The sequence below is a fragment of the Trachemys scripta genome, chromosome 18, assembly GCF_013100865.1.
Source record: "Trachemys scripta elegans isolate TJP31775 chromosome 18, CAS_Tse_1.0, whole genome shotgun sequence".
In the NCBI taxonomy this organism is placed as follows: Eukaryota; Metazoa; Chordata; order Testudines; family Emydidae; genus Trachemys; species Trachemys scripta.
The window spans coordinates 10136398-10148492 of record NC_048315.1 but is presented as its reverse complement, the minus strand read 5'-3'; the positions used below and the strand labels follow the sequence as shown (position 1 = coordinate 10148492).

The 12095-nt window shown below is 44.9% G+C and overlaps 1 protein-coding gene across 6 annotated transcripts in view; it reads left to right on the top strand.

The window, feature by feature from the left end:
• Positions 1-6131, top strand: part of CLUH (clustered mitochondria homolog) — a 52794-nt gene extending 46663 nt beyond the window's left edge. For 5 of the 6 annotated variants that reach the window (XM_034752360.1, XM_034752361.1, XM_034752362.1 and 2 more), the window contains exons 23-26: positions 978-1071; positions 1814-1948; positions 3600-3673; positions 4213-6131. In XM_034752360.1, coding sequence (XP_034608251.1) covers positions 978-1071; positions 1814-1948; positions 3600-3673; positions 4213-4381 — 472 coding nt within the window. In that variant the 3' untranslated portion in view covers positions 4382-6131. The remainder of the gene's footprint in view (positions 1-977; positions 1072-1813; positions 1949-3599; positions 3674-4212) is intronic. The other variant, XR_004643388.1, reaches the window with a different exon arrangement.
• The last annotated feature ends 5964 nt before the right edge of the window (positions 6132-12095 follow it).

Here is a 12095-nt window from a genome sequence, read left to right as displayed (position 1 = left end):
GCCAAGGTGACTCTCCCAACTGGAGAACAACCAGGTGACTTGGATCAGCAGCTCTTGCTGTCACTGTTGCTGCCAGTTGTCTTTCTTGTAAGATTCTGACTCAGGGCTGGCTAATTAAGAGATTCCCGTGTTCGCTTTCCAATAAAACAAAATGCCCTTTTAGAAAGGGGAGGACCCTGGGTTGCTTCCTCTTACTCTAATTACCTGGCTGGGAGAGAAGCCTGACCACTTAGATATTCTCATGGCCTTCAGCATTATCTGGAAGTGCTGAGCACGTAACATACAACTGGCATTTAACAGAAAACAAGCTTCCTGTTGCCAAGCAGCAGAAAGTGACCAAAAAATCAACATCTCAAGTCCAGTCTGAGGTGACTTTTCTTCTCTGGCTGGAGTGATGAGGTTTTGATCTACGTTTGCTAGGTTTTAGGCGTAATTTCCTAACCTAGAATGGAATAAATCTGAAGAGTTAACCAGAGAGAAGGTAACCATTAACACTGCCGCCTCCTTTGACCCTGGTCATCCCTTGAGCTGAGATGGTGAGGTAGCAGCAGATTTAAAACAAAAGGAAGTACTTATTCAGTCAACCTGTGGAACTCCTTGCCAGGGGATGATGGGAAGGTGAAAACTTAAAAAAAAGAATTAGCTATGGTCATGGTGGATAGATCCATTACTGGCTATTAGCCAAGATGGTCAGAAATGCAGCCCCATGCTCTAGGTGTCCTTAAGCCTGACTGCCAGATGCTGGGACTGGATGATGGGATCGATCACCTGATGATTGCCTTGTTCTGTTAATTCCTTTTGTGGCATTGGCCACAGTGTTGGGCTAGATGGACCATTGATCTGACCCGTATGGCTGTTCTTGTCTTCTTAGCACTGAGCATTGCATGCACCTCTTTGCAGCAGAGAAGAACTCTTTCTCCCTCGATTGACCATGCGTTCATTAAAGCTAGATCCACGTCTCTTCCTTTCCATTACAGCCATCACTTGGTAGCCCGAGTGTACGAGAGTAAAGCAGAATTCCGATCAGCTCTACAGCATGAAAAGGAAGGCTACACAATCTACAAAAATCAGGTCAGTGGCCTATGCTTGCTTCGCTTCCCCCATTCGGCTTTCCAGTGTGAAGCCCCTGTGCTGAAACCGTCCTGCATCTTACAACGTGGGGGAGGCTTGTTCATACGAACAGCTGGTGGAGAACTCCTCCTAGACTGTTAGGAGGTGATTGTCTTGCCACGTGCCTTTAGAAAGCTAGACTTTCCTAGTATTGCCACCAGGTCTCCTGTCAGTCTGCCTGAAACACCTCCAGGCTTCATCGCTGCTGCAGAACACTAAGATCTGAGAAAGCAGTGGCAAGATTCAGAGTGCACTTCTCACTCTCGAGAACGCCCTTCCAAATCTAACACACAAACCAGTCCTGGGCCAGGGGGAGCCTCTTGCTTGCAGAACTCACCGAGACGCAGCAAACCTGCCCACGTGTTCGGGCAAACCTGTTTGACAAAGAAGCCAGGCAATTGATTGAGCTCGCTCTCATTTGACAACATGCTCGGCCTGGTGGAGGAAACCTCTCTAAACCTGAGCGAGAACATGCATCTACTTGATGCAAGCGCACAGCTTTGATAAGCAGCTGCCTGCAGGCAGGGTTGCATCTTATACCAGGTCATCCGCACTCATTCTACGGTGAGACACGATCCAGTCCCAGTGGGTTTCAATAGGTGAAATCTTACACGGTCTCAAATAACCATTTCGATGCTGTGATTCAGGCAGAGTTCGGGGTTTGTTCTGATAGAATTTTTTTTTTATTACTATTTCTGGCCAGCTTGGAGAACACCACGAAAAGACCAAAGAAAGCTCTGAGTACTTGAAATATCTGACTCAGCAGGCAGTAGCTCTTCAACGCACAATGAATGAGATCTACAAGAATGGATCCAATGCTAACATTATGCCACTTAAGGTAACTTGCATGCATTAGGGCAGTCTGGGTATTTGCCGCAGTAACAGTTGTGATCGGTGAACTTTGTTTCTCCTGGTTTGGGAGCTATTACCCACTCTACCGGTATTCCCCATTTTACTTGCACAGGGTTTCTTTGGCAGGTGGGATCTTCCAAAACAGAAGGGACCAAGTGCAACCTTTGGATTTTAAAACCCCACCTGCTTAGCAATGTTCTTCTGGATTCCTTACCCATAACCTCATAGTTAAGACTTTCTTTTGCCCCCAAGAGAAACTCAGGGGTCTTGGTTTGTAGGTTTGCAGAAATGGGCTAGTTGGAAAGCACCCGATACCGCAGGGTGCCTTTTTCAAATGGACTCTTTGAAACCTTCATTTGTAACACTAGTTCATGCACCGAGGTGACACACATGCTGTTGGCTTTGAATTTTTCAGGAGGTTTCATGGTCAGATAACTGCAAGAAAGGCCTAGGAACCTGCTGGCTTCTGATCTCCCCTAAACTTAGGAGGTTGGGTGATTTGCTCTGCGACATGGTCAGTCCCAGCTGGAAAAATCCATACAAAAGAATCAGGCACTTGCTGAAAATGCGTCTGGGAGCCTGGAACGCCTTAGTTCTGACTCTGCCACTGAGTCACTCTGACCGTAGGCGAGTCAGTTAACTTCTTGGTGTCTCCGTTTCCTCTGTAAAATGGTCCCTGGTCTTTGCAAAGCGTTTTGACATCCATGGAAAGCAAGCACCACATAAATAAACGTTCAGCCTAACTGTGTTGGCAGAGCTAGCCTGACAGGAGGCTGGACGGCATATCATATCCTAGCAGGGCCATGCCCAACCGTCAGCACTGCAGGAATTAACATGTGAACAGTCTGGTTCCAAAACCAGCTGCTCTTATCTGTACGCGCACCTTGCGGGTGCGACGTTCTCATGCTGTGACTGGGAAAAGCCCAACCACACACGGCGAGTGCTATTTGGGACTGGCTGTGCAGTAACTACTGTACGCTGGGTTCCTGGCTGCTCCCACCACTGGTTCTGCAGAGGCACTGAACCACTGGGGATGAGAGGAACGCGCAGCTCTGTGCTTTCCAGATCGCTAGTGGCTTTCCCACTCCTTTTTCAGCTACAGCATTGGAGAGATTAAAATGAAACATCTTGAGCAAGATTATGGATGCAATTCGAATTAGGTGACGCTCTCAGGCCAGGGACTAAGGCAAATCCTTAGATATACCAAGGCTAATCCCCTCCCCCCTCCGGCCCCCATTCCCACCCTCCTGTCAAATTCTGAGGGAATGGCTCAAATCCAAGAGACCATAAAGTTTAATCTTTCCTTATTCCCTGAAATTAAAAAGCCCCCATGTAATTGGTCCCAAAATTGATATAGCTAGTCCGTCCTATTGCCCTGCTCTGTCTCCCATCTCTCCTGTCTACATGGGCATTTCTGTAGCCTCCAGCATTGCACTGTTAATCAGGTTTACTACAGTAGTACTAAGATTGGCCCCATTGCACTAGGTGCAGTTCAAATGTACCGGGTGCACCTGATTTATCCTTCCGCCCCCCCTAGGAGGTAAGGAAGTATTATCAAGTGAGTCAATGCTGAGGTCTCTCTGCTCGTTAGGGTGGCTTACAAATGACTGACTGGATTTATTTATTTTTAACCCTAGTTCACCGCTCCCAGTATGGCGAGCGTGCTGGAGCAGCTCAACGTTATCAATGGAATTCTCTTCATTCCACTCAGGTAGAGTGTTACGTGCATCGGCTCCTGGTCTCGTCCCAGTGCCCCACTGCATGGCTGTTGGAGGGAAAAATCAATTTGCCCCTGCAAATCTCTGTGCCTCAGGGATTATTAATCTGACACTGATGAGGTAGCAGGGCCTGTAAGTGTCTGGTATAAATCTATAGGGAAGTTTACAAGAAGTCACTGTTGAGATAATTGGATGGGAGCAAACTGATGGGCCGGTTCAGGGCTGGGAAGGATTTGAACTGTTGCCCTACAGGACTAGTCCAGTGAGGAAATTACAAAATCCAATGCAATGATCCAGCCTTGGAAAGGCCCAGGGTATTTATATCCCTTCCCAACCTTCCCCAATCCTCCATGCTGAGCAGTGAGCTGAGCCCGGCCAGACTGCACTAGCCAAGAAACTCTGTCCTGGCTCTCGGCTCAAGAGCTGCTGGTAAATCCCAGAGGCTTCCCCAACAATGCTCAACCTCCTCGTCTCCCGTTCCTGAAGCGGCTGTAATACAGGCCCCCCCCTTTCTGCTTCCCTCCCTCCCTAGCCAAAAGGACTTGGAGAACCTTAAAGCAGAGGTGCAGCGACGCCAGCAGCTCCAAGAGGCCGTGAAGAGCAGCGAACAGCTGGAAGCAGAAGACGCCGTCTCCGAGGAGAGAGAGGCTGAGCTGAGCATGCCTTCTGCTGAGGTCCCCCCAGCACAGAGCTCTGCTTAAAGTGTACCTCGCTTTAAAAAAAAAAATTTAAACCCTCCCCTTTTTCTGAATCTGAACCAGGGTCTTGGACTCCCCTGGGGCAGCTTCTCCTTTTTTTTTTTGACAATGTTATTGCACTGGTACAATTAATACACAATGCAAAGAACTAAGTTGAGAACTAGAATCTGACTGCGCTCGTGTCCGCCACACGAAGGGGGAAAGGTGGCCAGGATGCAGCAGCATGCGAAAGAACACCCTAGGTGAGCACAGCCAGTGGCTGTCACGGCTGGGGGGGTATGTGTGTGTGTGCCACGTGTGTGTGTGTGTGTGTCATCAGTCCATTTCGACTTTGTACATATATCTGAATTCCAAATGAATGGTCTGGAGGTAGGACATTTCTCAGGTCATTTTATGTTGACTAAGGGACACTGTTTTGCAAGAACACCCATCCTCGTGCTCAGTTCTAGCTCGAAACCTGGATTCCAAGCCAAACAATACCGTTTTATTAGTTGCTGCTCTAAGGGGGGGAAAAGCAGCCATATTGGTTTGTCTAACTGCTTGAAACCTGTGAAGAGTGAGGGGAAAGGTACTGCGTTTTGCTATATTAGGATATAGCCATTTGGGTCCTGTAGCCTCTCTTTTGTTGTTCATGTCCGAGTGGCCATGGGATTTTCATACTGTTTACATTCTGATTTCACGATCCGTAGGTCATTGTGCAGCCCCAGTGCTCTCTGCTTGACCCTGAGTAACTTAGGAAATTGCATCCAAAGAGTAAGGGTTTAAAACGAAATTTAAAAAAAGGTACCTGTCATTAATCCATTTACAATGGAAAATCCCAGTGCCTCTCCTAGATCAGTGTTGGCATTAAAGTGGACTGTACAAATGCAGTTTGCAGAAGAGTTAAACCTGGCCTCTGTTGGAATAGCCTGGGGGAGGGGAGTTTGCCCTTCTTCCAGCAGCCGCTTTAATACACATTTGAATGAGCATCAGAAGTTAATCATCTTTTAATTGTAAGGTAATCGGCAAACTTCTACAGGTTTGAATCATGTCTTTACACAACTTAAAATTACTAGGCATTTTTCCCTTTGGCTGAAAGAATTCTAAAAATCCCATAGCACTTAACGCTAGGGATAATGTCTTGTTTTGGGTTTTGGTTTTTTTTTTTTGCATGCTGGGTTGAGATCGCTCCCAGCAGAACTTCCATTGCAGGCAATGGATGTTACTGACATGGCAGATGCCAATGAATGAACAATATTGACTTTTTTCCTTCTTGCTTCTGCCTGCCCCCCTTAAATACAGCATGCTTCCTGCCGGTGCAGTCCCAAGGCAAAGAGGTGATACCCCCACTGCAGGTCATGGTATGCCGACAGAGTTGAATGTCCTTTTCCACGTAAATGAAGACCTACAGTGAGAGATGATTGCTAGTCCAAAACCATATCGTGCTGCCCAAGGAGTCCGGTCTCTTTGTCAGCACCAGTACTATGCTAATTTGCATTGCTTTTTTGATGACCTGGGAAAACAAGTGCTATCACTGTGCTCTTTAACCTTGGTTTCCTGTACTGCATAGTGGGGATTTGTAACTTTGGGGTGGGGGGGGAGGGAATGTACAAAGCAGGAGGCATCTCTGATCCAAAAGAACTTGCTCCCCCTGGAAAACATTCAATAAATGACTACAACGCCTCTTTCACAAGGGTTTTTTGGTAATGTCTTCCAGTCCTAGTCCATTAATTAAACCTCTTTTAAATAAAATAAAAATGTGCAAAGTAGTTTACTAAGAAGTTTAATTTTGTTGTGTTGAATCCAAGCCGAGTTCGGGGATTTGTTTAACAGATGATGATGCTGCTGCTTCTACTTCACACTAGTGCAAAGAAGGGGAAATACCATTGGTGTAAACCAGGTCAGAAGAGGAGTCAGAGGTGGGTTAAGACACACAAGCTCTTGTGAAAACCCTAGCATTGATTAGCACACAGGTGGTAATCATCCAAGTGCCCCTGAACTTCAATTGGATGTGAGTGTCTCAGGCAGTTGAACTAATACTTTCCTTTAAGTGCTTCACATGTCTTTTCCCATTGTGCATTTGGCACACGTTTCCCCAGTGCCTCTGCATTTCTAATGAAGCTCAAAACAAATCAACCACCTGCTTTGTGGATTTTGCACCAGCCTCCTGGTTGGATTGCTCTGAGCCTAGGAAAGCTTGTTTCGCAACACAAGCACCTTGAATCTCTCCTCCCTTTATGCCTTTGAAAAAGTAATACCAACAGCAGTGGCCGTTAACAAAAATGCATCCATGCTCCATCTTCTTGCACCCTGTCTAAAACCACGTCAGTTGTACAGAAGATAACTGACGTGACCCTGCTCTTGGTCTAACAAAATGACAGACATTCTGCCTCTGTAAAACATGGCAATGGCTATGAAGCGAGTAACTTCAGTGCTTTAAAATACTTAATGTAATTTGGTAGGATCCACATGAGTTTTGACTGCCTAGCTACTGTTGAGGGTACTTAGTAATAAGTATGAAGTGCGTCCTACACCGGTGTGTAACTATAGACTAATGAACGCATGGAGCTGTCTCTCAAGGTAGGTAACCCACTGCTTTTCTCACCCCTCTTCAATGTGGTGTTTTTTGCAGTGCAGTCTAATGATTTCACAGTAAGTGAACGCCAGCACTGTAGTCTATACTGCACCTGGCTGTACAGGTAGGACATGAACAGCAAGGAAGAGATCCAAACAGTTGGGATGAAGTGGCAGTTGTTTGGATTCTACCCACCCACTCTCTTTGGAAAGAGGTAAAGTAGAGCAGATTAGGAGCTCGACCAAGCACTAATCCTGTGTTCCTTTTAACCAGCTGCATAACACCCAAGACTCCAGTTCTTGGCACAGGGGAGGTGTTGGTAGCCTAGATCCTGAGGAAATAATTGATTGAGACAAAAACAGGAGTACGTGTGGCACCTTAGAGACTAACAAATTTATTGGAGCATAAGCTTTCGTGGGCTACAGCCCACTTCTTCGGATGCATATAGAATGGAGCATATATAGAGAGAGATATACACACACACACACACAGCATGAACAGGTGGGAGTTGTCTTACCAACTCTGAGAGGCTAATTAAGGGGAAAAAACACTTTTGAAGTGATAATCAAGATAGCCCAGTAGACAGTTTGATAAGAAGTGTGAGAAAGATTCAATGTTTGTAATGGCTCAGCCATTCCCAGTCCTTATTCAATCCTGAGTTGATTGTATCTAGTTTGCATATCAATTCCAGCTCAGCAGTCTCTTGTTGGAGTCTGTTTTTGTAGTTTTTCTGTTGTAAAATAGCCACCCACAGGTCTGTCAGACACTGTCTGTTCCTGTTGAGTGGAGTGTCCACAATTGTGTAACAGTCAATATTTGCAAGTTAGGCCTGGTCTATACACTCACAGCAAGCTTTGATTTTATTTTTAAAGCTGTGCCACTGTGTTTAGACAAGCCCTTAAACAGTCTTACTACTTTATGCTTTGCTTGGGTGGAATTCAACACACATGGGCTATCAACTGTTCATCTTCATAGGCTACATCAGAAGGAGTAGGCTAGTCTGTCTGCTACAGCATCAGTTCACTGGTCTTTCCCTGCAATTTGCAGCATGGGAGCTTGCACATGAGACAGTGAAGCAGAGGCCTGGGTTTGGAACAGTAGGTTCTGCTCTCCTTTGCCACACAATGGTGCACTACCCCCTATTCCTCATCACAGTTCTTTCAGTAAGGTACACGCTGCTTCAGGAGTGAAACTTCTCTCCATAGATTAATTCTTCACAGGCAGAGTCACTCACAAGTAGGTGGGGAAAATGAATTAGCCCCAGAAGCAGCAGAGGATTAGTCTAAATTGATTTCATACCACACACCATGTGGGGTGAGGGCAGATGAGACAGATACAGAAGCTGAATCATTACCACCACCCCCTCCTGCTTGTTTTGGTCTCTAGCCTGATTTCCACATTTTGGTAACACCAAGGACAGAAGGAACTGGATTTTTTTTTAAGCTAATTAAAAATAGATGAAATAGCAACAAGTAACCTCAACTCACTCCTACTTCCACAATGCAGTGCTAGGGGCTATCCATCTGTCTCACAACACTAAAGAAAATTAATGCTCAAGCCCTGTTCCCAACCCTTAAGAGTAAATTTTCCTTCCTGCTTGGTATAATTATGCTCTACCCAGCTCCAGGAGTAGCTTATACTAGAGCAGTTTACTCTAGTAAGGGGCTTTGAACTGATCAGTTTTTCAAAATAATCTTGTTCTGATTCTCCCATAGGGTGTTGGCTTTTCCTCCCCATCACTTTCAAAAAGTGACTCCTTCAGCTTTTTTCCTGTCAGTGGAAAGGCTCCACTTCTTACTACAAATTTGTGACTCAGACTTTAGACTCTGAGCTCTTCTTTTGGGTCAGTTCAGTTTTCAGACCAGCTCCAGCCTCTGTTCAGGAAAAGTGCAAAACTTGAGTAAGCCGAAAAGCCAACTTCCCACCTCTCATCTCCCCTTCTGGAGTGGGAACAGGACCCTGCTCTTTCACACTTAGCACCAGGTGTGATAAAGGTACCTGCTGAAGCAAGGCAGAAAATGAAATGCATTAGAAACATTGCATCACTTGCTGGCTAAATGCTGCCTGGGTTTGTTTTTTAACATAATTCCTCAGCCTAAGCTACAACAGTCAATATTTTCTTTTAAAACAAATGCAGTGGCCAAGGAGCAGGACCCACTTCAGGCATTTGGCATTTCCTCAGGACAATGCACAAAGTATTTCAACTAGGAGTTGGAAAAGAATGGGTGTAAACTTAAGTGTCTCCATGACATCATTTGAGTCTAGCCTTCAAGAAACAATCAGGAGCAACCAGCTGATGTTTAGGGGATTTCCTCATACCACACAGACAAGAGTGTAGCCTTGGAAAGTACAGTAAGTCTGGTTCTGTAATGAGACACCAAATCTCAAGGGGCTTTGATGGAGTTCAAATAGAAGAATCCATTCTAATTAGTCTAATTGCAGCACCTGTGTTAGTGCTGCCTAGGGTTAAACAACATTGCTCATTTTGGGGGGCTATTAGAGAAGTTTATTGGAGAGAGGTGGAAGAAATGAGCCAAAAAAAACAAAACAGCACTCCAAAGGGAACTGTAGATTTAACAGCAGAGAATCTCACTCCTTTTATTCCTACACTGTAAGAAAAAGCTGCACACATTGATCCATAATATTAAGCTACCACAATCAAAGTTCTTCTCCCCCCTCAGTTAAAGCATTAAGAAATTTTTCAATTCCAACTTCCACCTCTAAAGTAAGCCACACATTGATCGTGGTAGCAAGTGGTTTGTTTGTTCTTGGAGTGAGGGGACATGCACAGAAGGAACCACCTTTGCAATCAGTGCCTAATATGGAACTTAACTGCTCAAAAGTGAATGGGCTAGAGCAAAAGGGACAGCTCACTCTTGGGGAATTTAAATGAAATCTGGGCCTCCCTCTAAACAGATTAATTTATCTGATTAAGTTATTGATGGAACCTTGCACTCAAGCAGCACCATGGATCTATCAAAAGGTGTTGATGAGCTACTGCTTGTCATGATTTTCACAAGCATCTTGATTGAAATACAACAGCCCATGTTAATGTTGCTTCAAACAGCCATTTGGGTACTGCCAACCTCTCCAGTTGCCTGCCTAGTGGTAGCTGAGGTTTTAGGAGATCTCAATTTCCTGCAGGCTTTGCTAAAGCATTTTCCTTCCCGCAATCATACAACTGGAAGGGACCTTGAAATGTCATCTAGTCCAGTCCCCTGCACTCCTGGTGAACTAATTATCTAGACCATCCCTGACAGGTGTTTGTCCAACCTGCTGTTAAAAATCTCCAATGATGGAGATTCCACAACCTCCCTGGACAATTTATTCCACTGCTTAACAACCCTGACAGGAAGATTTTCCTAATGTCCAACCTAAACTGCCCTTATTGCTTCTTGTCCTATCCTCAGAGGTTAAGAAAAACAATTTTTCTTCCTCCTCCTTGTAACAATCTTTTAACATACTTGAAAAAGTATGTCCCCTCTCAGTCTTCTCTTTTCCAGACAAAAACAATTTTTTTTCAATCATCCCTCATAAGTCATGTTTTCTAGACCTTTCATCATTTTTTGTTGCCCTTTTCTGGATGCTCTATTTGTACACATCCTTCCTGAAATCTGGCACCCAAAACTTGACAATACTTCAGTTGAAGCCTAATCAGAGCAGAGTGGAAGAATTACTTCTCATGTCTTGCTTACAACACTCCTGCTAATACATGCCCGAATGATGTTTGCTCTTTTTGCAACGGTGTAACACTGTTGATTCATATTTAGCTTGTGATCCACTATGACCCCCAGATCCCTTTCTGCAGTACTCCCTCCTAGGCAGTCATTTCCCATTTTGTAGGTGTGCAACTGATGGTTCTTTCCTAATAGGAGTACTTTGCATTTGTTCTTATTAAATTTCATCCTATTTACTTCACACAGTTTGTCCAGATCATTCTGAATTTTAATCCTATCCTCCAAAGCACTTGCAGCCCCTCCCAGCTTGGTATTATCTGCACTTTCTAGCAAGGAAAAGCTACTTTTAACAAACATGATCTTGTCACCATCACCATGTCATATCAGCACCTCCCACTCATGCTTTCCCGCCTCACAAGCCCCTGTGTGCTGGGAAATTACTATTACCCCCATTTTACAGATTTGGGACCAAAGCCCAGAGAACTCCACTGCTCAAACATTCTGCAATACCACTGCTCTCAGCCAGGCTCGGCTAACTTGAACAGTCAACACTGCAGGGAAGACCAGCCCTTTTTGACTTGTCCCAGGGCCAGGTGCTGAACCCAGGGGTCAAAACTCCCAGGCTAACATCCTAACCAGGACCATCCTTCCTCTCCATGTTTGTCAACTACTTTTAGTGGTGCAAGTCACTTAAAGAATGAGCAACCTATCCCTGAGAATGTTGCTCTATCAATTCTGATTAACCCAAATCCAGACTGTCACCCACTTCAGGCCCACCTGGCAGGCAGTGGTACATACATTGGTTTTATGGTCCCACTAATAAGATACAAACTTCATCCACTCACTAATCAGGCTGGCAAGGGGACGACTGAATGTCACTTTTCATATAGTCAGTTGGAACCAGTGGGGGGAATAGAACTACATCAGAGAAAACTGGCAAAAGCAGGAGGAGGAAAATTATTCCTGAGTATGAAAAAAGAGATACCTATTTTTATCATCACTGCTTCCTTTCCCAAAGGAATTTCCAGGATTTGAGTTCATGTCATAAATATTCTGCAATGATGCATAATTAGCTGCAACTCTACTTTTTAGTAGAGCAGAAATGCCACCATTTCAACCCCTACTGTGTTTAGAGTGGAATCCAGCCACCCTCCCATTCAGCTGAATGAAGAATGGGCTATTCTGACTCCAACCCTAAATCCCAAAGCAGAGAATTACTCCTCCACCCACTACACATGAAAATGAATTCTGAAAACCTCCCAAACACTGGAATATTCAGACACCCTGATCATTTACCCCTCAGCTTTAACAGAAAATTGTCCTGGGAAATGGTCTTCGGTATTTGTCAAGCTTCTCTCAATAAGGCACTCAAAAGTAGAGCTAAGCTATCCACCAAGAATGGGGGAGATAGAAAGTCAAATATATGGATTTCAAACTTACGAGTGTGCATGTGGGGGAGGTTGACACTTTCTTCTGCCTGTCTCTC